The sequence below is a fragment of the Aspergillus pseudodeflectus genome, assembly GCF_044049435.1.
Source record: "Aspergillus pseudodeflectus strain CBS 756.74 chromosome Unknown BJX68scaffold_23, whole genome shotgun sequence".
NCBI lineage: Eukaryota > Fungi > Ascomycota > Eurotiomycetes > Eurotiales > Aspergillaceae > Aspergillus > Aspergillus pseudodeflectus.
Window position 1 is genome coordinate 157261 of NW_027263799.1, and position 20545 is coordinate 177805.

The window sequence follows — 20545 nt, forward strand, 5'->3', positions numbered from 1 at the left end:
TTGCCCCAGTGGCCTAGTGGTAAGGCGTGTGACTTCTATCCATGAATTCTTCTGAATGGAAATCTCAAGATCGCGGGTTCGACCCCCGCCTGGGGTTCTTTTTTTTTTTTTTTTTTTTTTTTTTTTCGTTCGCGAGACAAAATCTTTTGCAACCTGGTTATATAAAGAAGCGTACGCACATAATCTTCAAGCCTCTTGATGTCTTCAATAAAAGATAGATGGGATTGGTCGGCCCGTGTACTGATGTGGAAGGCGCGAAGGGGCGGCCCTCGACAACATTCATAAGAACCACATCTCGTCACCAAAACTCTTCCATTACAGCAACCATTCTTATCACCATCTGCATTACTAAGGAGCTAATTCAGTGTGCTCATACCATTTCTTCACCATCCGACTGACACATGTTCCACATCTACCATGACCTCGCAGCGTCTTGATATTTCGCCAGCAACGACACACCCAACACAAGCGAGAGCGAGACTATACCCCACCGTACCCAGTTCGAACCACCACGCGTCGACGATTCACGGCGGCCGTACGTCTCCCATCCATTCATTCTCCGCGCTGGCAGAGGCAGGAATCCAACAACCGGCCCTTTTGCTATCAATTTCGACATTCCATCAGCCATGTAGTCGGTCAGGTACGGCATGTATAGCGCCCTATCACCCGCTTGATGAAGCGCTTGCGTGTCTGGAATTGGCCCGCGAGCCTTGTTTCATTGTATATCACATGTGAGCGGTCGTACCGCGCTTCTCGGAATTCGGCGACGAGGGCCTTGATATCCTCGTTGGTTGGAGTCTGGTGGGTTTTCGCTCTCGTATCGTGGACGAGTCGATCAAGCAAGGTGGATAGCACAGCACTGTCTTCGATTGTGGCGTTTGCTCCTTGACCCAGGGTGACTGTCATCTGGAGATATTGTCAGTCTCAGGACAATGGACACTATATACCGTGAGGTGAAGTTAACCGTGCGCACAGCATCCCCCATCAGCACAATCCGCCCAGACCCCCACGTCTCAAAAATCCCCTGCTCCATCGCAATCATCGACGCAGCCCTCTTATACTCCCACAGATGTCTGACATAAACGCCCTCAGCGATTCTCACATCCCCATACTTTCGCATACACATGTCCTCTGCGTCCTCCGCCGTAAAGCGCGGGACATCCTGATAGCATACACTCGATCCATTCGACGGATCACAAACCAATAGACACTCTCTCTGTTATGGAAGCTCAAGATCACGTACCCGTCACCGTACACGAGGTCGTGCTCGCTGCTCCGAAGACCAGGGATCGTCGTGGATATACCGAACACGCAGGAGTACTCCGCTCTCAAGGTCTCCTTTTCGCCCGCTGTGATAGGAGGAATTGATCCTGAATATTGAGTTTCGGCTTCTGCAAGACGCCACATCTCAGACCGCACGCGGCTGTGGACGCCGTCTGCGCCTACCACGAGGCTGCCGTTATAGATGGTCCCGTCTTGCGTCGCGACGGATACGCCGGCGTCCATCTGCTGGATCTCAACGACTGCTTTGATCACGTGGATTTTGGTCTTGTCTGGTGAGTTCTCGTATAGGCATTCCAGGAGCCTCTGCCGTTCTACCATGACAAAGCCGTATCCGAATCTCATTCGCATCAGCACAAGACACAACAAGCACAGTTGGAACCCTCATCACAAGCAGAACGATCCCCCCAAAATAAGAGTCAGAAACATCTCACCTCTCATATAGTGTCTCCAATAAAAAGTGCGTAAACGCAAAACCATCAGGAAACAATACATTATGCTGTCTGATGACGTCCGCACCCGCCGCTAAATCTTCCCACAGACGCAGTTGGTCAAGTACCTGTCCGCCAGTTGGCCAGAGAGCAATCGACGCGCCTTCTTGCGGTGCGATCTCGGCTTTTCTCTCGAGGACAATATACTCGATGTTCGCGTGGTGCAGGCAGTGAGCGAGTGTCAGCCCCGCGACCGAGCCGCCGACGATTATTACCTTGAAGGGCTCTGCCATTTAATAGCCTGGGATTCAAGTAAGCAAGCAGTCGTTAAATTCGGTGGCGAGAGGAAAGGTTAATCAGGGATGTATGTCGATAAAGAACATCCGTCCCCTCTGCATTCCGTGCTTTGATCAAAGTCAATCCCCAGAAAGATAAGATTAACCTCGAACAACCCTCGTGGGCATCTGACTTTCAACCCCGCGCGAACACTGCGAGCTAACATCATTGGGTTGCACAGCTTACTCCAGACACGGTCGCCAAATCCATCCCAAATATGCACGGTATGTTAGGTTTCCTCCGTATAGCACGAACTAGCAAAAGCAATGAAGCGTCTAAGCCAATGGGGGCGTCCAGCTTGCTAGCGTCGACACTGTGGACTGCTCCTTGTGTAATAATATGCGCGGATCTGTGCTGACCTGGTGTTGCACCTGATCAATAGTTACTAATGCGGTTCAGCCCAGCTCGGCTTGCACTTTGCTTCGTCAACTCCGTGTGTGATCTCGCCTCCTCTTGGTTTCGCACCCTCGCTGCTATAGAAAGAGACTTTCTGCTAGATATGTACGGGGACTACGGCTACTAAGCCCTGAGCTTCCTTATCCCCTGATGTGCTCTCTCCAAGAGCGCGGTGTCCGCAATCTGCAGAACCTCACTCACCCTGCAGATCTTATCTCGGTCCGTGCGTGACATCGAGTCCAGCTTCTGGTTTCGGCGAACACCCGATCGCCCCACTCCCTTCTGCAAGATCGGAATCAGTGCTCAATTGGGTCTTGCGGAACGATCTCTAGGATCTCGGTGTTCCTCTTTCAGATACAATCTGTGGGCTTTGTCGGTAGAAGTGTCGCTCGGCACCAAGCCTCCAAACTGCGAATTAGCCCGCGAAGATTCAGCGGGCTACGAACGATCGAGTCTAGCTTGGGCGCCAACGAGTGAGAAGAAAGATGCATAGCCTGGTAAGTGAACGATTCTCCAATATGTTTTGTGTAGGGATCGTAGGTATCGATTGTGTCGAGGCTTGGTTGTGTTTGGATGTGGCCGAATATACCCAACCCGACCGCTTTGTAACTCTACAAGAAGCGAGGAAATCTTCCCTGTACGCAATTCATGGGAACGGGCTAAACAAAGATTCTCGGGAATGCAGACAGATAAGCACTGATTGTATCTTGTAGACTGTATGTATATCAACTGATAATGAATGCAATATATCTCGCGCAGAATGACTGACGGGTAAGTCGCAGAAGTAAATCGCAATCACGCCGCATGATCTAGCCTCAACTAACCTACTTGCGCGCCTCAAGGCTCGCTTTGATAGCTGCGAGATGTTAGTTATACTGATCGCTCACAGGGATGTGAGGTTGCGCTTACCATCACAGCTCGTCTTGGCGTCCCCAAATAACATCCGCGTCCCGGGCATGTAGAACATTGGGTTCGGCACATCAGCTATGCCTCGTTAGCTTCCTCGCTCACCGTTATAGATAGAACAGTTGGGAAACAAACCATATCCGCTTGACATGCCGCGCTTCATCACGATAACCTCCTTACTCTTCCAGGCCTGTAGCACGGGCATACCCGAGATTGGGGAATCCGGCTCCAGGGCGATGGGGTTGACGGTATCGTTGGCGCCAATGACGAGGGTGACGTCTGTATCGGCAAAGTCATCGTTGATTTCGTCCATTTCCAACACGACTAAGTGGATGTTAGTGGTGGAAGCCGAGGCCAAGAGTGAGGGAAATGGAGAGAGAGGGTCACGCACTATCATACGGAACGGATGCCTCAGCGAGCAAAACGTTGCACTGACCCGGCATGCGACCGGCGACAGGGTGGATTGCGAATCGGACGTTTATGCCCTTTGCGCGGAGCATGTGGGTGATTTCAGCGAGCGCGTACTGGGCTTTTGCGACGGCCATGCCGTACCCGACGATCTGGACGGGTTAGTATGGGGAATGAAGCTATTGCGCAGGATAAAGTACTTACGATTATGACACTTTCGGCATTCGCCAGGGCATCGACTGTTTCTTCAACGTTTGTCTGGGTGACCTCGCCTTCAATCTTCTTGGCGGATTGCTGTGGTGCGGCGATCCCGCCGAAGAGGACGTTTGTCAAGGATCGGTTCATGGCCACGCACTGGATTTGCATTAGTGAGGTATTCAGACAAAGTAGGGTAGGAAAAATCTTACCATGATGTACGATAGAATCGAACCGCTAACTCCAATCAACGACCCGACGCTGGTTAGAAGAGGATTGTTAAGCATTAGACCTTCAGCGACTAGGGCGAACCCGGAGTACGCGTTCAAGACGGTGATCACGACCGCTACAAGCGATCAGCGAAAGTAAAGTAGAGCTGGGCTGGGAGAACGTACGCATATCAGCGCCGCCAATAGCAGCTGTCGTGGTGTATCCCTTCAAGAAGCTGAGCAGGGTATTCGCACCCAGGCAAGCCGCGGCAATGCCCGGATTAGCCGGTGCCATGGTCACAAATGCACCCATTGTAGCCATATTAGTGCCGAGTAAGGTGGAATTGAGAAGGTGCCGTCCAGGGAGAATTAGTGGCCTCGACGAGATGCGACCTGCAAGTTTCAAGAATGCCACGATTGAGCCGGTAAAAGTGACGCCACCTATTAAAGTTAGCGAAAGCTTTTATGGGCATGGGTACAGTCCGTACCTATTAGTACTCCGAGGTATGCGGTAACCATGTGGAGAGTTGTGATATGACCAATATCAGCCAGAACACTTCCCACGCTGGTCAGCACAGCCGCAAGACCAACAACCGAGTGGAGTGCAGCAACAGTTTGAGGAAGCCCAGTGGGTGTGATTCGACGTCCAATCAAAGCGCCTGATAAATGTTAGAATGTTAAAACTTATCTCGTACTGAAAGCAACTTACCAACAACAGCACCAACACCAGCAACACCCGCAAACTGGGTCAATACCTCGGTAGAAAAGCCCACAGCCGCAAGAGACGCAAGAATACCAGCAGCAACACCGAGAATACCAAAGATATTTCCTCGTCGGGCAGTTTGCTGGGAGGCAAGTCCGGAGATGGAGCTGATGCAAAGAACACTACTGACGAGGTACCCAGCCTGCACGATACCAGCCATACCGGTGCTTGCAGCTGCAAGGAACCCGCCTCCAAACACGACGGCTGGAATAGCGTAGAGCCAGGGGTACTCTGGAGGATCGGTAGGACGTTTGAACATGTCCAGCATACGCTTCGTGATGACAAAACCGCCCGAGACGTTCATGAACGCGAGTAGAACGGACGCTGCTCCAAAGAATTCTGGAATCGTCGTGGGGGTATATCCACCGCCCATGATAAAGAAACCGCCTATTCCGACCATACCTGAAATTGCGTTGGTAACACTCATTAACGGAGAGTGCAGCGCCGGTGCTACACCCCAGACCGCACGGTATCCGACAAGACCAGCGAGGCTGAACGTGAGCATGTTGGTCATGAAGACGGGACCAGTTGCTTTGCCCAGCGCGAGCACGGTTCCCATTCCAGCAGTCGTAGCTGCCACTTCACGAGTGACCTTCTGCCACGGTGTCAAAGCAAGTTCTGCCTTTTCCGTCGACAGAGTTGCCGCAGCTTGTGGCGCGGGGGTTGGCGGCGGAGCAGGACGCGGCGCCGGAGGCAGAACATTACCATCGTGTGTGACTATCGACCCGCGGACAACTTCGTCGTTCAAGTCGATACCAAAAGCCTTGTCCTGTGGTGCCATGGAGAGCAGGAACTTGGTGATGTTGTTGGAGTATAGCGTCGAAGATTGCGTCGGTAGACGAGAAGGAAAGTCGGTATATCCTGAGCTTGTTAGCTAATATCTTCAATTTCTCCTGGGAGAAATACCAATGACAGTCACATCGTTGTACTTGGTTAATTGACCTGGAACAGTGGCTTCGCAGTTCCCACCAGCTTCGGCCGCCAGATCGACAACCACAGAGCCAGGTTTCATCGCGGCAACCATCTATGGTATGTTAGGTCGCTACTTTTCTTTGGTAGTAATATGCTTACCTCCTTCGTGATGAGCTTCGGAGCTGGCTTTCCCGGAATGAGGGCTGTCGTAATAACGATGTCAACCTCCTTGCATTGCTCGAGGAATAGTTTCATCTCCGCTTCGATAAACTCCTTGGACATTTCCTTCGCGTAGCCGCCTTGACCAGAACCGTCTTCTTGGATGTCAACTTCGATGAACTCGGCACCAAGAGATTGGACTTGTTCGCGAACCGCAGGTCTAGTGTCGAATCCACGCACGATGGCGCCGAGTCGGCGAGCCGAAGCGATGGCACTCAATCCCGCGACTCCAGCTCCAATGACCAGAACCTTACTCGGGGGAATCTTGCCTGCAGCGGTGACTTGACCGGTCAAGAAACGACCAAAATGGTTTGAAGCCTCAAGAACAGCCTTGTAACCAGCAATGTTTGCCATAGAACTGTCCGTTGTTAGCGTAATTCCTGGTATTCCAGTCGGAAACCTACCTCAGAGCATCGAAAACCTGAGCACGCGAGATTCTCGGAACCATATCCATAGCAAACGTAGTTGCGCCGCGGGAAGCGATCTTTTCTACAAGGGACTTATTCTGGGCCGGGTAGAGAAACGAAATGACGGTGCTCCCTGGATTCAGAGCCTCGACTTCGTTGAACGCGGCATCTTGCTGTGGTCCTCGTACTTTGAGGATGATGTTACTTTCGGTCCATACGGTAGCTTGATCGACTAGGGTAGCTCCGGCTTTTTCGTATTCCTGGTCTAGTAGTTGAGCCGCTTCTCCGGCACCGCGCTCTACGAGCACGCGCGAAAAGCCTTTCTTCCGCAGCAACGCGACATTCTGAGGTGTAATAGCGACTCGGCGTTCGTTTGGGAAAATCTCGCGAGGCACTCCGACTGTCAAGGACGAATACGGGACAACGGGAACGGGAGACGGGGCAGAGGAACTGGTGGCATATGCTCGAGTGAGGCGCGAAACACAAGAGCCAAACAGATTGTGGTGAAATGCGGAATGCGAAGCCGGCTGAACGCGATGGACTTGCAAGCGGTTAGAAACGCGTCCCAGGAGTTGAAGGCTCATTACTCACGCGACGGCTTAAACTGTTGACTACCTGCGAAGGTACTGGAAATCGCTCGGCATGGCCCCAGAGCCCAACGCAGGGAAAGAGACGCACGCATGTTGCATTCGGCGCGCTCAGCCTAAGAATGGAGGCTCATTCCAGGGTAGAGGTAAGTAAGAGAGTGTCCTCAGGTCATCCAGGTCGAAGTGGTGAGATTAAAAGAGGGGAAAGCAGTGCCGAGAATATAGCAGAGGAGGGGAAGTGTTGGTCGCATGAGCTTTGATCTCGAAACCAAGGCTAGTGGAAGGCTGTGCGGAGGAGGAAGAGGGGAACGGAGTTGCGGGGAGATCGCCGGCGCCATTGCTAGGGATAAATAGAGCACATTCTTCCACGAGTCCCCGGTTTAGACGGACAATAGCCGGGGAGACTGGGCACCAACTCCATGGGTTCAGGCTGGACGATGAAACGGTAGACGGTGCCGCTAACAATGCGACCAGGAGCCAGGGCCGCCAAACGACCTCGGAAAACAGAAGCGATCAACATTCGGCACAAACCAGCAGTCATTGATCCTGCGGCTCCACTGTGAGTCAGGAGCCGAAGTGTACGGCATCTCGGTTGAGCAGATAGACTTGAGGCATGACTGGTTGTTTTGGAGTTATGATCTCATCCGCCCCAAAGTTGAAGTTGCATTTAAGGTGGTTCACCCCACGGCCCGATCAGGTGATGCTGCACTTTCTGGATGGCTTCTGGGTGACAGCGGTTGTGTTATCAATCCGACCTTCTACACATTGCAGTTGCAGAGATGATTCAGCGGTGGATATGTGAAGCTCTGGATCCACCTCCACAGCTAAACGCTGCTTAAACCCGCCGCCGGAGTTGGCTCCCATCTCCAGCTCCACTGCCAAAACGTTACTGCCTCAGGCAGAAACAAGGCAGCAACAAAACGTGACCAGCCCTGTTTTTCGGCGTCAACCTTCATCAACACTGTGGACTTGGGAGGAGCCTTGATCAGGCTCAACCGGCCAACAATTGAGCTCTTTCGGATCCCCATAGATATGGATCTGGAGAATGGCCCAACACAAAGTTTTCATGCAGTGGGACGATCAAGTCCCCTGTTCCGGTCCCTTGCTGCCAGCAACCTGTTGCAGAGTCTGTCCGTGATTCCCGCATCTTGCCTTCAACTCCCTTCTTTGTCTCATCAAATAATAACTCAGCCCTGACAAATTGAGATCAAGATCTTACGATTTGCCGCTCGAGTCTCAACAGCTGCTCGGTGACCGTGCTCTGCGACATCCCTGGTCACTAACGGCCTTAGTGGCTCTACTAAGCTCCCGGTGCCGACCCACGGAAACGCAGTCCACCCAGTCGCAGCCTCTGATTGGGATTTTTCTTCGCGCTGTGGCTCTGGTGGATGCGCAAGGACGTTCCTGAAGGCCTGGCTGGAATTGCGTGCGTTGAATTCTGGCGGAAGAGACATCTCCGATCATCTTATCCATCAGCGTCAGGGACCAAGCTGCAGTCAATTTCGACCTCGATGCGAGCCTGCGTAGAGGTTACGTTGTGAATCGCGATCTAACTGGGAGCAGTTAATCAATTTTTTTTTTTTCTTTTCTTTTTTTCCCGCTCGTGACTGAAGGTGGGGTTGGCTTGACAGGATCCTGCTTCTATCATCAAACTTTAAAGCAAGCGCGAAGAAGTTTTTTCCTTTTCCCTGTCCTTTTCCGAGGTCGCCCTTTCGGACTTTCTCTTCGTTGCACCACATCTTCTTTGCAGTGTTGATCGGTTGAATCCGTTCGCTTCGGCTACATTCGGCACCATGTCCTCGCGGCAACACGAACAGCTCATCGAGCAAGACCCTGTCGGGGAAGAGACCAGGAGTCAGACCGAATCCCAAGATGATGCGGCCCTCTTGGTACGTGCTTCAACGGCGCGGAATGATGAATGCTAACAAATTTTAGAGGACCATGGGCTACAAGCCAGTAAGTGACGGAACGGATGGCACAGCTGTTGAATGAAGCGTACTCAATGCCAAGGACAGGTTTTACATCGGACGTATTCATTTTTTGAGAACTTTGCGACAACATTTGGTAGGTTCTCCAACTTTATCTGTCCACGGCGAACAACCACGTTCTAACATATCGGGTAGCTGCACTGTACTTCATCGGTGGTGTCCGTGTCACCTTCAGTACCGGTATTGCGGCGGGAGGAAACTTGGCTTACTGGTATGCCCCTCGAGTTTGATGCCGAAACGAGGCTAACAGGCACAGGACGAGTTACATTGTCACAGTTGTCTTCACCTTCATCTCCGCAGCAGTTATCGCAGAAGTCTGTTCAGCGTCACCTTCGGCTGGTTCGATCTATCTGTGGGCAGCCGAGGCTGGCGGTCCCAAATTCGGACGACTGCTGGGGTTTATCGTCGCTTGGTGGTCTACCACCGCATGGACCACCTTTTGCGCCAGTAACACCCAGGCCGCGACAAACTACATGCTTTCCGTGCGTGATGAGTCCCCTTGCCTCATTACTTTTACTGACCATTCATCCAGGAGTTGACCGTATTCGAAGTCGACTTCCCGAAAGATGTATCGGACGTCAAGTTCCGGGCAGTGCAATGGATCGTCACCGAAGTGCTACTCGCCCTTGCAGCGTTCCTAAATTTTATGCCTCGTAAGCTCCTCACACCCCCTGACTCAGGCATATACTTATCCCGGCTAGCCAAATACTTCCGCTATGTCTTCTGGTTCTCGTCCGCAGTCGTCATGCTAGACTTTATCCTGAACGTCATCTGGCTCCCCATAGGAGTCGCAAACACCTGGGGCTTCCGAACCGCCGAGGAGGCCTTTATGTCTACCTATAACGGCACCGGCGCCCCTGCAGGCTGGAACTGGTGTCTTTCTTACCTCGCCACTGCGGGTATTCTGATTGGTTTCGATGCCTCAGGGCACGTCGCTGAAGAGACCAAGCATGCGTCCATTACCGCAGCACGCGGAATTTTCTGGAGCACAGTAGCTAGCGGGATCGGCGGTCTTGCATCGATTATCCTCTTCCTCTTCTGCGCGGTAGGTTATGCTTGGTTTTACACGCCGTGGCTTGTGCTAACACATCTTTAGCCTACACCCGATGTCCTCTTCGGTTTCGGATCTCCCCAACCCTTTGTTCCCCTTTACGCCGTCGTGCTTGGCAAAGGCGGGCACATCTTCATGAACATAATCTGCATTTCCGCCCTCTGGCTTGTACGTACATTCCCCTTGTTTCCCCTGACCCATCAAAATGCTAACCAGGCAAAAACAGAACACAGCCGTCGCCATAACCGCCGCGTCGCGCCTCGTCTTCGCTGTGGCCCGCGACGGCGTCCTCCCCTTCTCATCCTGGGTTTCAGCCGTGCATAACGGTCAACCGCGCAACGCTGTGATCGTCGTCTGGACTGTCGCCTCAATCATTACCTGTACCCTCCTCCCCTCTGCCGTCGCATTCACATCGCTCGTCTCCGCAGCTGGTGTTCCCAGCGCCGCAGCCTACGGGCTCATCTGCCTCGCCAGACTATTCCTCACACCCAACCGGTTCCCCAAGCCCGCGTGGAGTCTGGGCAGACTTAGCAAGCCATTCCAGGTTATTGGCGTCTTCTGGAATGGTTGGGTTGTTGCTGTGTTGTTCTCCCCGTACGCGTTTCCGGTTACCGGCGAGAATTTGAATTGTACGTTCACCGCCCATCCATCCCTCTTTAGCATATCTGCTGTTGTTTTCGGGGGAGTATCATGTACTAACAGACGTATTCTAGATGCCCCCGTCATCATGGCCGCAGTCACGATCTTCGCTCTCGTCTCGTACTTCGTCATGCCCGAGGACGCCTGGTTACCTGCGAGCCGCATCTCCCGATTCGTCGACAGCAAGGGCGTCGTCAGCGAGACGGTTGAGGAAGTCGATTCCCGGGACCAACGGAAGGATGGAGAGGAGTCTGGGAACGCCTCTGCTACGAACGACACACCGGTCTCGAATTAGAATACTCCCGCCCTTCTCATGGCGGTGCGTCGAGTTGAGTTGAGCTCTGCCTTTGTTTGTAGATCGAAACGGTCTATATATCTGCTTGACTGGGGTCGGTAATCGGTAATGGAGAAGAGTATGTAATAAAATGGTTGAATAGGGAAGGGGATTCTGTACGATTTCAGTGCAGCAGTGGTTCTACGAGCACTAGTAATGTATTGCTGGAACTGATCATACGAGGATGATAGAATAGACAACTAACTATAGTTCTAATGCCAAATGGCTTTTGTTGCTTAGTCGAGATCGTACGTAGCAGAAGGGTTCGTTAACTTTTGTTTTCCTGCGTAGATCCATCAATGTGATCTATATATGTAGGGGCTACGTGTGCCAAGATCCCGATCATGGAAGCTCCGCAGTATATATAGTGACTCGTTGCCGAAGAGCATTTCGAGACGAAGCTAGGGACAGATTCACCAATATAAGTTCCAAGTGTATCCTTATGTATCGCCCAAGCACGCGTATTTCGCACGCTGTATGTAAAGGAGATGGTATATATAGTATGTACGTGTTGGCGTCACTTGTAAAGATGGAATTTGGGGTTAGAGGGTATAAGCGATTAGTTCTAGAGGTTGTGTTTTGGATAAGGATGGGGTATCACTAAATCCGATGGCTTGCATCAGATACGACGAGAATTTGCGTTGGGGGGGGACGCAAGTCAGCTTTGGTGGCCAGGTGACGTGACGCCCGTCAAGGAAGGAGGATCGCCGATCGCACATCGTCCATGGTATCGACCCAGCCATCGGGAAAAGCCCGCTGCTTGAACCAGGCTTTTTCTAGCTCTTCTAGGCCCTTTTCGACGTTCTAGATATAGTTAGTATCGGCCAAGGTAGATCATTATGACATAGTAAGGACAGCATACCTTGAACCCATACCGCTGCATATCAAGCATCATCTCGCGAACAAACTTCTGTTCGTGCTCGTCGCGGGATTCTCGGCCCGCGATGAAGAGGGGCCAGGGAATCGCTAGGCGTCCAACGTCCTTCGCCAACTTTCGGATCAGGGTGAGGGTTCTTGTGCAGAGCGCAGCTAGTAACTCTCTCTGCGGCTGGATATCGGGACGGGCGGCGGCTGCTACTTTGTGGAGGTAGATATTCGTCGCTTTCTCGTAGGCCTCGATGCACCCGACGTACTCTAATCCTTCCGGGTGAGGATACCGGGCTAAGCTTTCGTCGTCAAGATCGCCGAGCTCCTGTAGGCAATCCGGGGCATCAAGGCGCCATTGGACGAGTCGCTGTAACAGATCAGCGTAGACTGCGTCTTGTTGCTCCGGGGTCATCCAGCCATGCTGTTTCGCTTTCCCGAATGAGCTGATGGCGGCCTGGATTTCCATCATTACCGACCAGCATTGTCGGAGGTTGAGAAGGACGTCATGAACGGGTGACGTATCCGGCGACGAGAGGCTTGGGATGCCGAGGTTATATTCCCATCCGCCGCCGAGTGTTTGCCAGTAGCTGCCTTCGACGACGGTTCCCTCACTTGTTGCACACGCGCCCGCAACGTCGAGGTAGGAAAGGAGCGAGACGAGGAACTGTCGGAGCGGGTGGTTCATTTCGGCGACGCGTTTCGCCTCCTGGGCTGGATCGCTGTCCGGGGTGAACATTGCTCGATAGATTTCGCGGGCGCCCTTGAGGTGGATCGCCCAGTTGTGGTGTTGAGAGTCCATCATCTGCTAGATTTAGTATAATAGGAGCCAGAAAGGCGAAAGAAAATACCTCGAATAATGCTAAGAGCAGACAAGTAGCAAAATCCGGCAGCCGAGGGTGCTGATCGCCATCGTTATACCTAGTCCGAAAGGACTTGACAACCTCGCCGTACCTGCTCATGGCGTTCTGAAAGTGTACATTTCGCTGCTGCCCACTCGACGTGTTTGCAAGGTGTAGTGCACCAAGAGCTTCCATGGCGCTCGCCATTGACGGCGATGATTGTGACAGGTCAGGGAAACATGTTCGAAAAGGATTGATGCTCAGAGAGTTATCGTAAATAAGCAAGAGCGTGGAAACTTCATCAATAAAATGTGTATAATAGCGACCTTGCAGAGAATCCATTGACGAAACAGACGGCTTGTAGTGTTCAAATAAGAAATGTATCGGCTTCGGGTTCGTATTTCCGGTAGTCGGGACCAGCGTCAGATCTACAGCATCCTCCTCGTGCTCCTGTTTCACCACCTTTCTGTTCTCGACGGAAGACGATCGATACGATAAAACCGGGTCTTCGAAGCGAAACGTGATCGGTTTCGAGTCGGGAACCGTTGTCGGCGACACGACCAATCCATCAACGTTCTCGTTCTCATTGTGTTCTTTCTTGACCCGTCGCTGGTTCGCTCGTGCCGTCGACTTTTCGCGTTTTTTCGAGGAGGTAGTAGGTTGTTCGGTCGGCGGCGGTGGCCCGTATACTTTGAATGTCATCCGCCCTTGACTTCCATCGCATTCAAGTCCGAGTCGCGTGCAGTTCTTGCACGAGGGCGAAGCTTCGTCGCAGCGCACATGGCGCCGGCGGCAGGTGGAGCAGCCGGTGAAGCCTCGGTGATGCCATCGCCGAACGCGCTTCTTCTTCTCTGGTTGTGTAGGTACGGAGGGATCGTCCGATGCGGGAGGCTGAGGAGGCTGTACCGGGTCACAGACCATCGTACGAATCTCCATGGGGAGACAAAGCGACGCCGGGAGGAAAGCTGTAAGACAAAGACATGGAGGGGTGAGCTGGCGGGCGAGTGGGTGAGATTAGGGGGCCAAAAGTCAAGGGCGCAATCAGGTCGGGCGAGGCATGATGGGAAGGGAAGATGACTAGAATTGAAGGAGCGGAGGAGGAAGAACGGAAAAGAGAAGCGCAGTGAAAGAACCTTGGAACGGTCGGCGAGTGTTGAGCTGGAGGATGAGACTCTCTGACATGCTCGAGTCGGCGGCAAACCGCTGGATCCAGTGGGGCCCAACCCAGCTTCCACCTCGCACTTTGCCCACACTCCCACCACCAGTATTCACCCTTGCACCACGCTATTGGCGCTTCCTGATTCTGATGGGAGTAATCTCTTACTCATGGTCGGAGATCTTCCGTTGGAACACCTCGGCAATTTATTGAAGCCGATATGATGTATGTGCGGTCCTGGCCTCACCGGTATAACGGCCCCCAAAACGTCGCTTTCATTTACTCGATTCAGAAAGCCAGAACCAGACTTGACTGGAAAGTCACGACTCGGAGAGCTCCACGTCTCTCCACTTTTCTACATTTTTAAACGTTTGATGGACGATGATCGCCTGGTTGTTGAGCGCAGTGTCCACAGCAATCCCCACATAGAGCTTCAAGATATATTTTGAGCAGGATGTGAAATTCTGCAAGCACGCTATCGACAGCAGTGATCCAATTCTTCGCCCCCCATGGAGCTACTTAGCACCATTTCTGAATCATTCAGCTGTCGCTTATTCGTTGCTTTCATCTGATTTGACTCTTGGCTCGCATCGAAAATCGACTAAGCCTGGGGTAATGCCGGGCCACGCTGAAGAACTTCGGACGGAAGGATCAAGGATCTGATCCTCTGCAGCGTCCGAAATCTGAGGAAACTGAGTAAGCGATCATTGCAAGGAATAGCTTCTGAAACAACGAATGGCAAGAATCATAACCGAGAAATCCCCGCGATTCGCAACGTCAAGGCCATGCTCAATATCAGGCCAGTAAATCGGTACCTCTCAAGACCGGAAGACCATCGTTATCAGTCGGATTTACAGTAAGGCGTCAACAAGCTCAAAGAAATCGATTACGGAAGATAGTGCACCTTGTTTGGGCCTAGCCCTTGAGCATATATACTACTTGTTTGGTTCAACCGGCAGGAATGGTGCCCCGTGCACTTCCTCAGTTTTTCTATATAGGCGACGTACTCTGCGCCATGTGAGTAATATATCATAAGGCAACATGTAACGCCGCTGCTGCTGTGCCTGGTTTATGGCCTCGGGGTAAATAGGGCTGGTGTAGATCTTGGTGCTAAGGATGCTCTCAAATAAACGTTTTATGAAAATAGCAAGACCCTCTAAATACTCCTTTATCTGATACACTCAGATTCTGCGACGCTACCAGTAGGATAATGAATTGAGAACGGCCCGGCCATGGCTTCTGGATACTGTAGAGTTCCAGCAGGCTTCTAGGATAGCGGTTGATCGTGTACCCGCGGCGCAAACTTATCGAACTGGACATGAACTAGGTCTAGAGAGCTACTTCATGAACACTTAAAGTTGAATCGAACAGTCTCTGCAATAGGCAACGAACGCTAGTAACTAACTTGAACTGGAAATGAAATCAAGGGACCGAAAAGTGTTTCAAAAGCACAAAAGGAACTTAGAGCTAGAAAGCGAGGGCAGCCACATGACAAAATAAAATGCCAACGCATGCAGCGAAAGACGGAGAAATCAAGGCAACGAAGGATTTGCGCCCTGCGAAATGTGATTATTCAAGGTCCGGCCGGGTTGAATGAAGACTCGATTGAAGAGGTCAGTCTCCTCCGCGACAACGCGGAGAATACCCGAGTTGGAAAGCTCCCAAACGAGCTTCACAGCTCTGCAGGAATGGGTTTTGAACAAGTCCCATACACCATCAACCTGCTTGCAGTTGTCGACACGATTATTGAAGTGCGAACGGTCTCTGACAAGCTGGCAAGGGGCTGAACTGGCCAACCATGAGAGTTGTCTCATTTGCGGGGTGGTTAGCTTCTCTAGAAGGGCGTTCTCCCACTCTGCTGGTGAAAAGAACTCGGAAAGCCATAAGATTGTGCTCATGATGACCTTAAGCCTGCGGTCGTATTTTTCCTCATTCCGAACTGGCTCTGAACTTGGCTGGAGCTCAACACCATACTTTTGAAAGACCTTGTCGATGATCAAGAGTGTAGGTACAAACCGCACGTTTGGGGTTGGCGTCTTGGTTGGTTGTTTTGTCGTTTGAGCAATGTTTTCCGTGAGGAATACCCACAAACCCCCTCGAGTAATCAAAGAAGACACTTCTTTCTTCAGAAGTAATTGATAAAGCGCGCCGAGCGGACCTATGATTTTCACTTGGTCGTCGACATTTTCGTGCCACCAGGTGATTAGAAAGCTCCCCAGACCGTGAATGTCTTTGAATTTTGCTTCGAGTCGTTGCTGGCGAAGGCGACTTAGTTCTTTGAGAAGTTCCTCGCTGTGATCAATGGCCTTCCCATACGCAAAAAGAATTTTGAGCTCCGCCTCCGAGGCATCTGGGTGAACCTTTTTGTATACATAGTCGTGCTCTATGTGACCAAAAGAACTCTTCAGGACCATCATCACCTGGAGCTCTACGGGTAGTGTCAGACCATCCTCATCCACACTGACGATCAAATGGGTTGCGGTATATGCGGGCTGGGTGCTCGTCTCCACTCTGGTAAAAGGAGAATAATCTCTGATGTCCCTAACATGGTAGCTGAAACCACACTTGGACTCTATGACCTCTTGGGCTCTTTGAAGGTCATCTGGAGTGTATACGGCGATACGTACACCGGCGATATCGAAGACACCTCCTGGGCCCGTAATAGTGTCTGCAGAGAGGTGATAGTTGGGGTCAAGGTTTTGTATCTTTTCGAGCTTGGCCTTAAGACTTTTCCCTGACTTGATTCGAAATGAACTAAGATATGAGATCTTAGCATTGACCAGAGCATCTCTGCACTTTCTCTCTACTGCCTCGGCATTCCGTTTGTACTCAAAGGAGAGTTTCTTCGTGTACGTGCCGTCTAGCCAGGTGTCGATGTTGAAGGCCATTATAATGCTTGGTCACGCAAGGCTGGTTTCGTCCGTCGGTCGAGTGGTACAGTGATCGGGTATGAACATTGAACAGGTGGAGGGACATGTGGTGGAACAGGCGTGTTTGCCAAACGCATGGAGTCCAGCACATGCTTATAAGCCCACGGGCACTGGGCTCGAGGGAGGTTTGCGAGGCTGCACCGGGAAAAGCTGGGCATAACAGCCTTGGGGGCAATGTTAGACCCCTGTCGGCGTAGCTGCATTGCCAGCAAACAACTCGGTGTGAAAGCCTGACGCCACAGCCTCTGGCCTGCATGAATCACGATGATAATTTGGACAGGTGGGGTGGCGTATTGCCCTAATACTAACCTACCTGTCCAAATTAGGCCCCACCGCGAAATATTGCACCAGAGGCTGGTGCGAGTATCCTTGCACATCAGTTGGGCTATAACCAAGAGGCAGCCTCGATAGATTGTCAGGTGGTACTCGTATTGCGGCTCATTGCAAGAACTCCTCAAAGCGCCTAGCAGTTGCGCCCCTTCTGTTTCCTGAATGCCAGACAGACATGGAGAACGAGAAGATCAAATGGTTCAGAAACAGCAGCATGAGTTATCGCGAGTTTGTCCAAGCGCAGAAGCACAAGAACCCATGCCTGGCTGGCCTGAGCAATTTTCTCTTTGACACTGACTCCGACCGGCGACCGTGTCGTATCCTCCAACTTGACTTCTCCTCAGACGCGGAAGGAACGCAGCCTGACTTCGAACATGTCAACCCCAAAGAGCTGCAGGACACCGTTCAAGATGGAAAAGAAAGGCGCCGCATCCTGATCATCGAGGACCTTCGCCGCGATGTTATAGAAGTTCTGGGGTCGGCGTATGCGATTGATCCCGTGTTTTTCGCGTCCCACATCCATGCACCCTTTCGACAGATGGACAGTCAAACTCCGAATCTCGCGTTGCTCCCCTCTCGACAGCAAGGGCACAATTTTGTCAACTTTCACTACCATCGTGCCGTCGTGCTCAAGAGCAATGTTGAAAATGAAAATAGACTGATACGCGACATGAACGTGGAGCGCAAGATTGCTGTCCTGCTGCCAGTAGAGATGACTCGACTCGCCCTCGTTCAACACGCATGCTCAGTGATACTCTGTCAAAGGAAGGAAGACGGTAACGGGTGGTTATGTGAGTATTGGGGCATATTTATCCCAGGTTTACTCACCTGTGCTAGGTGGAGCTTTACTGACGTGCCTACGCTGCCTTTTTAGGTGTTATTCTCGTTGACGGTCCGATTTCGAGCGATTACCTCGACGTACAATATGAAAACGAGAATAATAAAGACCACGAGTTGAGAAAGCGCGCGAGTCGAATCACCTCTCGGCTCTTCCAGGACGGGTACGAGGATTTTATCATTCCTTCATTCATTGATAAAAAGAGTGCCTGTGGGGAAGCGCAGCTTTCCCGTACGAGTCTCCTAGACGACCTGCGATACTACTGGAACCGACAGATACCACAGCAGTTTGATCCGTCAAAACCCACACTGTTCACGCTTTCAGTATATCCGCTGAAAATAATCGCTGCTGAATGGAATAGCTATATGGCCGGAATGAGCTATCACCTGAAACGGCACGAGTATGCTCTGGAGGCATTCGACCAGCGAGTAGCGGAGTTAGACAAGCTTGACGAGGAGCTTCGGAGCCTTCAAGCGTGGCGACGGCGCAGTCTTGCCTCTGAACATAAGATTGCCTCCATCAAGCGCTTCCTAGCGCTCTACAACCCGCAGCCCGAGCATCATACTGGTATACTGGCCTTAAACCATGGAGCAAGGCTCCGTGAAGACTACGTATATCTGGCCGATACTCTGAATGATTTATCTCGCCGGCTTCAAAACATGCTTCCGGTCGTGACATCTCTGGTTCAGATATCTGACAGCCGTCGCTCACTTGCTGAGTCTGCGAATGTTAACAGACTGACATCGCTGGCGATCATCTTCGCTCCGTTATCATTTACCACAGGACTTTTTAGTATGGACACTATTAATGGGCCCGGAGGGACACATTTCTGGGTATTTTTTGCTGTTGCCATCCCTATCACGATCGTTGTCTTCTTCCTCGCGAGACCGCCGGCCTGCATTCTACGGTGGATTTCTACGCGCGGCAGGAGATCTCAAGGAGCGTCTGTGAACGTATAATTCGAGTAAACAGGGAATTGTAACGTGGCTTGCATATTAACTGATCAAGCAAAGGTGCCAATACCGTGTTATCGGGAAGCGCCTAGCGTATATAAAACAAAAGCAGGCGCTTTACCCTCCCTGTGGGTGCTTACCTCCAACCTAGGCACACTGAACCTAAAGCCGCGCAAGTTACTGGAATTAGTTTCCGATGAACGCTGGGTACCGAGGGCTCCACTAACCATCTAATCAGACCCGCATTTTCCGTCTCACGTACCTTAAATATATGCGTGCGTATATTATTAAGCCTAGACATGGTTTTCGCTGGCGATATGCACTGTTTCGACGCACAGATATATTTCTTGCTGCCGGGAAGCTGGTGGACTTCCGGCGTGTGTCTTCGGATATCGGGTGAAACTCCTTGCTGGACCACGTTCAGTCCTTCGTCTGACGGCTGAATTTCTTCGAGGTTTCTTCGGACGTACCAATCGGACTGTACAGCAACATTCAATTAGCCGATTACGTCGCTTGCATAGAAACCGGGAAAAATGCCTTACTCGCTGCCAGTTGCCGAGAACCGCAATCCATCACTTGGAATCCGTTTGTGTGAGGCGGCGGCGGGGTCTCACTGATTAGGGTTTGGAGCTGGCAACGTGGCGGATCTTGCGAGAGGTCTGTGATTGCCATGGCATCTTCGGAGGTCTGCACTCAGAGTGTCTTCTCTTCGAAAGGACTTTTTTTGCACGCACGAATAGTGGCCGTGTGCCGATCGAGATTTTTGGCTGCGAGAAGGCGGCGTCGCAAAGTTCGCAGTCAACTTTTTTCTTCGACCGTAAGAGGGTCTTTCAAGGTGCCCCTCCTGACTGTAGGTAACGCGGGTGAATATTGACTGGTCTCTCTGGCTTGGTGCGTATGCCATGCCGCAACGGTTATAAATGGATTGCGAGCGGTCCCGCAATCTATCGACGGCGAGTCTGTTCCTTCATGCTCGATCTCGATCGACTGGATATGCTGATGGCGAGGTAGGTAGTATTCGTCTCTGCTTTCTGACTGTACAGGTTAGAGGTATCCTTTTGTACAGTCAGGGAGACGCTGGTATGGACTCGAGATAAACAAAACGGCAGTAGAGACTCGATACCTTTCAAGGCTCCTCGACAAGCAGAGGCGAATCTGAATCACGTAGAGGCCATTTATTGGGGAGATTATCTTGAAGCAGTTCGTGTTGATCTGACGACTTCTAGATGCCTCGGGGATGACAAGTCAGCGCTATCGAAGGGACTCAGATCAATCTGCGGCGTAGGACATTTGGGAAGAGTGGATGAGAGCGAGGGCCCTCGGGAAGGCGTGGAGGGACTCATAGATATCTGAGAGCTCGCCCAGAGTATCGCAGGATGTCGCATGATTATCTCGTTCTGTTCCTTGCTCCCTGGGCTGCTTTCAACGGAGAACTTTTCCCTGGCGAAACCAGCTGAAATGATTCCAGATCATTGCAGAAGTGCCAGACAAGCGAACCTTTTGATTGGTCCCTTCCGGCGCCCAGTCGACGCTGGCTCGGCAATCCTAAAAATGAGTCTGCCAACGTGGC

At 51.7% G+C, this 20545-nt stretch overlaps 6 protein-coding genes and 1 non-coding gene across 7 annotated transcripts; 3 read left to right on the forward strand and 4 right to left on the reverse strand.

Moving 5' to 3' along the window:
• Positions 1–2: 2 nt before the first annotated feature.
• BJX68DRAFT_t95 lies at positions 3–97 on the forward strand. Its single transcript has one exon. It is a non-coding gene; the product is annotated as a tRNA-Arg (tRNA).
• Positions 98–636: 539 nt separating this feature from the next.
• Positions 637–2005, reverse strand: BJX68DRAFT_267179 (FAD-dependent oxidoreductase; the record flags this gene model as incomplete). The annotated part of the gene is made up of 4 exons (XM_071045733.1): positions 637–906; positions 965–1175; positions 1244–1621; positions 1716–2005. 4 exons carry the CDS (start codon positions 2003–2005, stop codon positions 637–639), a joined length of 1149 nt encoding a protein of 382 aa, XP_070898714.1.
• Positions 2006–3268: 1263 nt separating this feature from the next.
• BJX68DRAFT_267180 (putative nicotinamide nucleotide transhydrogenase) lies at positions 3269–7047 on the reverse strand (the record flags this gene model as incomplete). The annotated part of the gene is made up of 12 exons (XM_071045734.1): positions 3269–3300; positions 3354–3428; positions 3486–3674; positions 3742–3910; positions 3963–4112; positions 4166–4299; positions 4349–4603; positions 4651–4821; positions 4872–5786; positions 5832–5949; positions 5997–6414; positions 6461–7047. The coding sequence occupies 12 exons, from the start codon at positions 7045–7047 to the stop codon at positions 3269–3271; spliced, it is 3213 nt and encodes a 1070-aa protein (XP_070898715.1).
• Positions 7048–8674: 1627 nt separating this feature from the next.
• BJX68DRAFT_97099 (putative amino acid permease) lies at positions 8675–11310 on the forward strand. The gene is made up of 10 exons (XM_071050103.1): positions 8675–8939; positions 8986–9006; positions 9066–9114; positions 9174–9249; positions 9295–9520; positions 9571–9691; positions 9740–10083; positions 10135–10257; positions 10316–10718; positions 10803–11310. Exons 1-10 carry the CDS (start codon positions 8844–8846, stop codon positions 11021–11023), a joined length of 1680 nt encoding a protein of 559 aa, XP_070898716.1. The 5' UTR covers positions 8675–8843; the 3' UTR covers positions 11024–11310.
• Positions 11287–13915, reverse strand: BJX68DRAFT_237899 (Zn(II)2Cys6 transcription factor). The gene is made up of 3 exons (XM_071040259.1): positions 12778–13915; positions 11925–12731; positions 11287–11866 (listed from the first exon to the last, which is right to left on the reverse strand). The coding sequence occupies exons 1-3, from the start codon at positions 13702–13704 to the stop codon at positions 11753–11755; spliced, it is 1848 nt and encodes a 615-aa protein (XP_070898717.1). The 5' UTR covers positions 13705–13915; the 3' UTR covers positions 11287–11752.
• Positions 13916–15456: 1541 nt separating this feature from the next.
• Positions 15457–16812, reverse strand: BJX68DRAFT_267183 (uncharacterized protein; the record flags this gene model as incomplete). Its single annotated transcript, XM_071045735.1, has 1 exon — positions 15457–16812. One exon carries the CDS (start codon positions 16810–16812, stop codon positions 15457–15459), a length of 1356 nt encoding a protein of 451 aa, XP_070898718.1.
• A 413-nt stretch (positions 16813–17225) lies between these two features.
• On the forward strand, positions 17226–19460 carry BJX68DRAFT_276047 (uncharacterized protein). The gene is made up of 2 exons (XM_071047990.1): positions 17226–17975; positions 18059–19460. Exons 1-2 carry the CDS (start codon positions 17360–17362, stop codon positions 18979–18981), a joined length of 1539 nt encoding a protein of 512 aa, XP_070898719.1. The 5' UTR covers positions 17226–17359; the 3' UTR covers positions 18982–19460.
• The last annotated feature ends 1085 nt before the right edge of the window (positions 19461–20545 follow it).

Coding starts and splice junctions, on each gene's coding strand:
- BJX68DRAFT_97099 (XM_071050103.1), top strand. CDS start 8,844: ATGTCCTCGCGGCAACACGAACAGCTCATCGAGCAAGACCCTGTCGGG. Junction 9,007..9,065: donor GGACCATGGGCTACAAGCCA/GTAAGTGACGGA, acceptor TGCCAAGGACAG/GTTTTACATCGGACGTATTC. Junction 10,084..10,134: donor TCCTCTTCCTCTTCTGCGCG/GTAGGTTATGCT, acceptor ACACATCTTTAG/CCTACACCCGATGTCCTCTT.
- BJX68DRAFT_237899 (XM_071040259.1), bottom strand. CDS start 13,704: ATGGAGATTCGTACGATGGTCTGTGACCCGGTACAGCCTCCTCAGCCT. Junction 12,732..12,777: donor TGCTCTTAGCATTATTCGAG/GTATTTTCTTTC, acceptor TAAATCTAGCAG/ATGATGGACTCTCAACACCA. Junction 11,867..11,924: donor TGCAGCGGTATGGGTTCAAG/GTATGCTGTCCT, acceptor AACTATATCTAG/AACGTCGAAAAGGGCCTAGA.
- BJX68DRAFT_276047 (XM_071047990.1), top strand. CDS start 17,360: ATGGAGAACGAGAAGATCAAATGGTTCAGAAACAGCAGCATGAGTTAT. Junction 17,976..18,058: donor AGACGGTAACGGGTGGTTAT/GTGAGTATTGGG, acceptor CTGCCTTTTTAG/GTGTTATTCTCGTTGACGGT.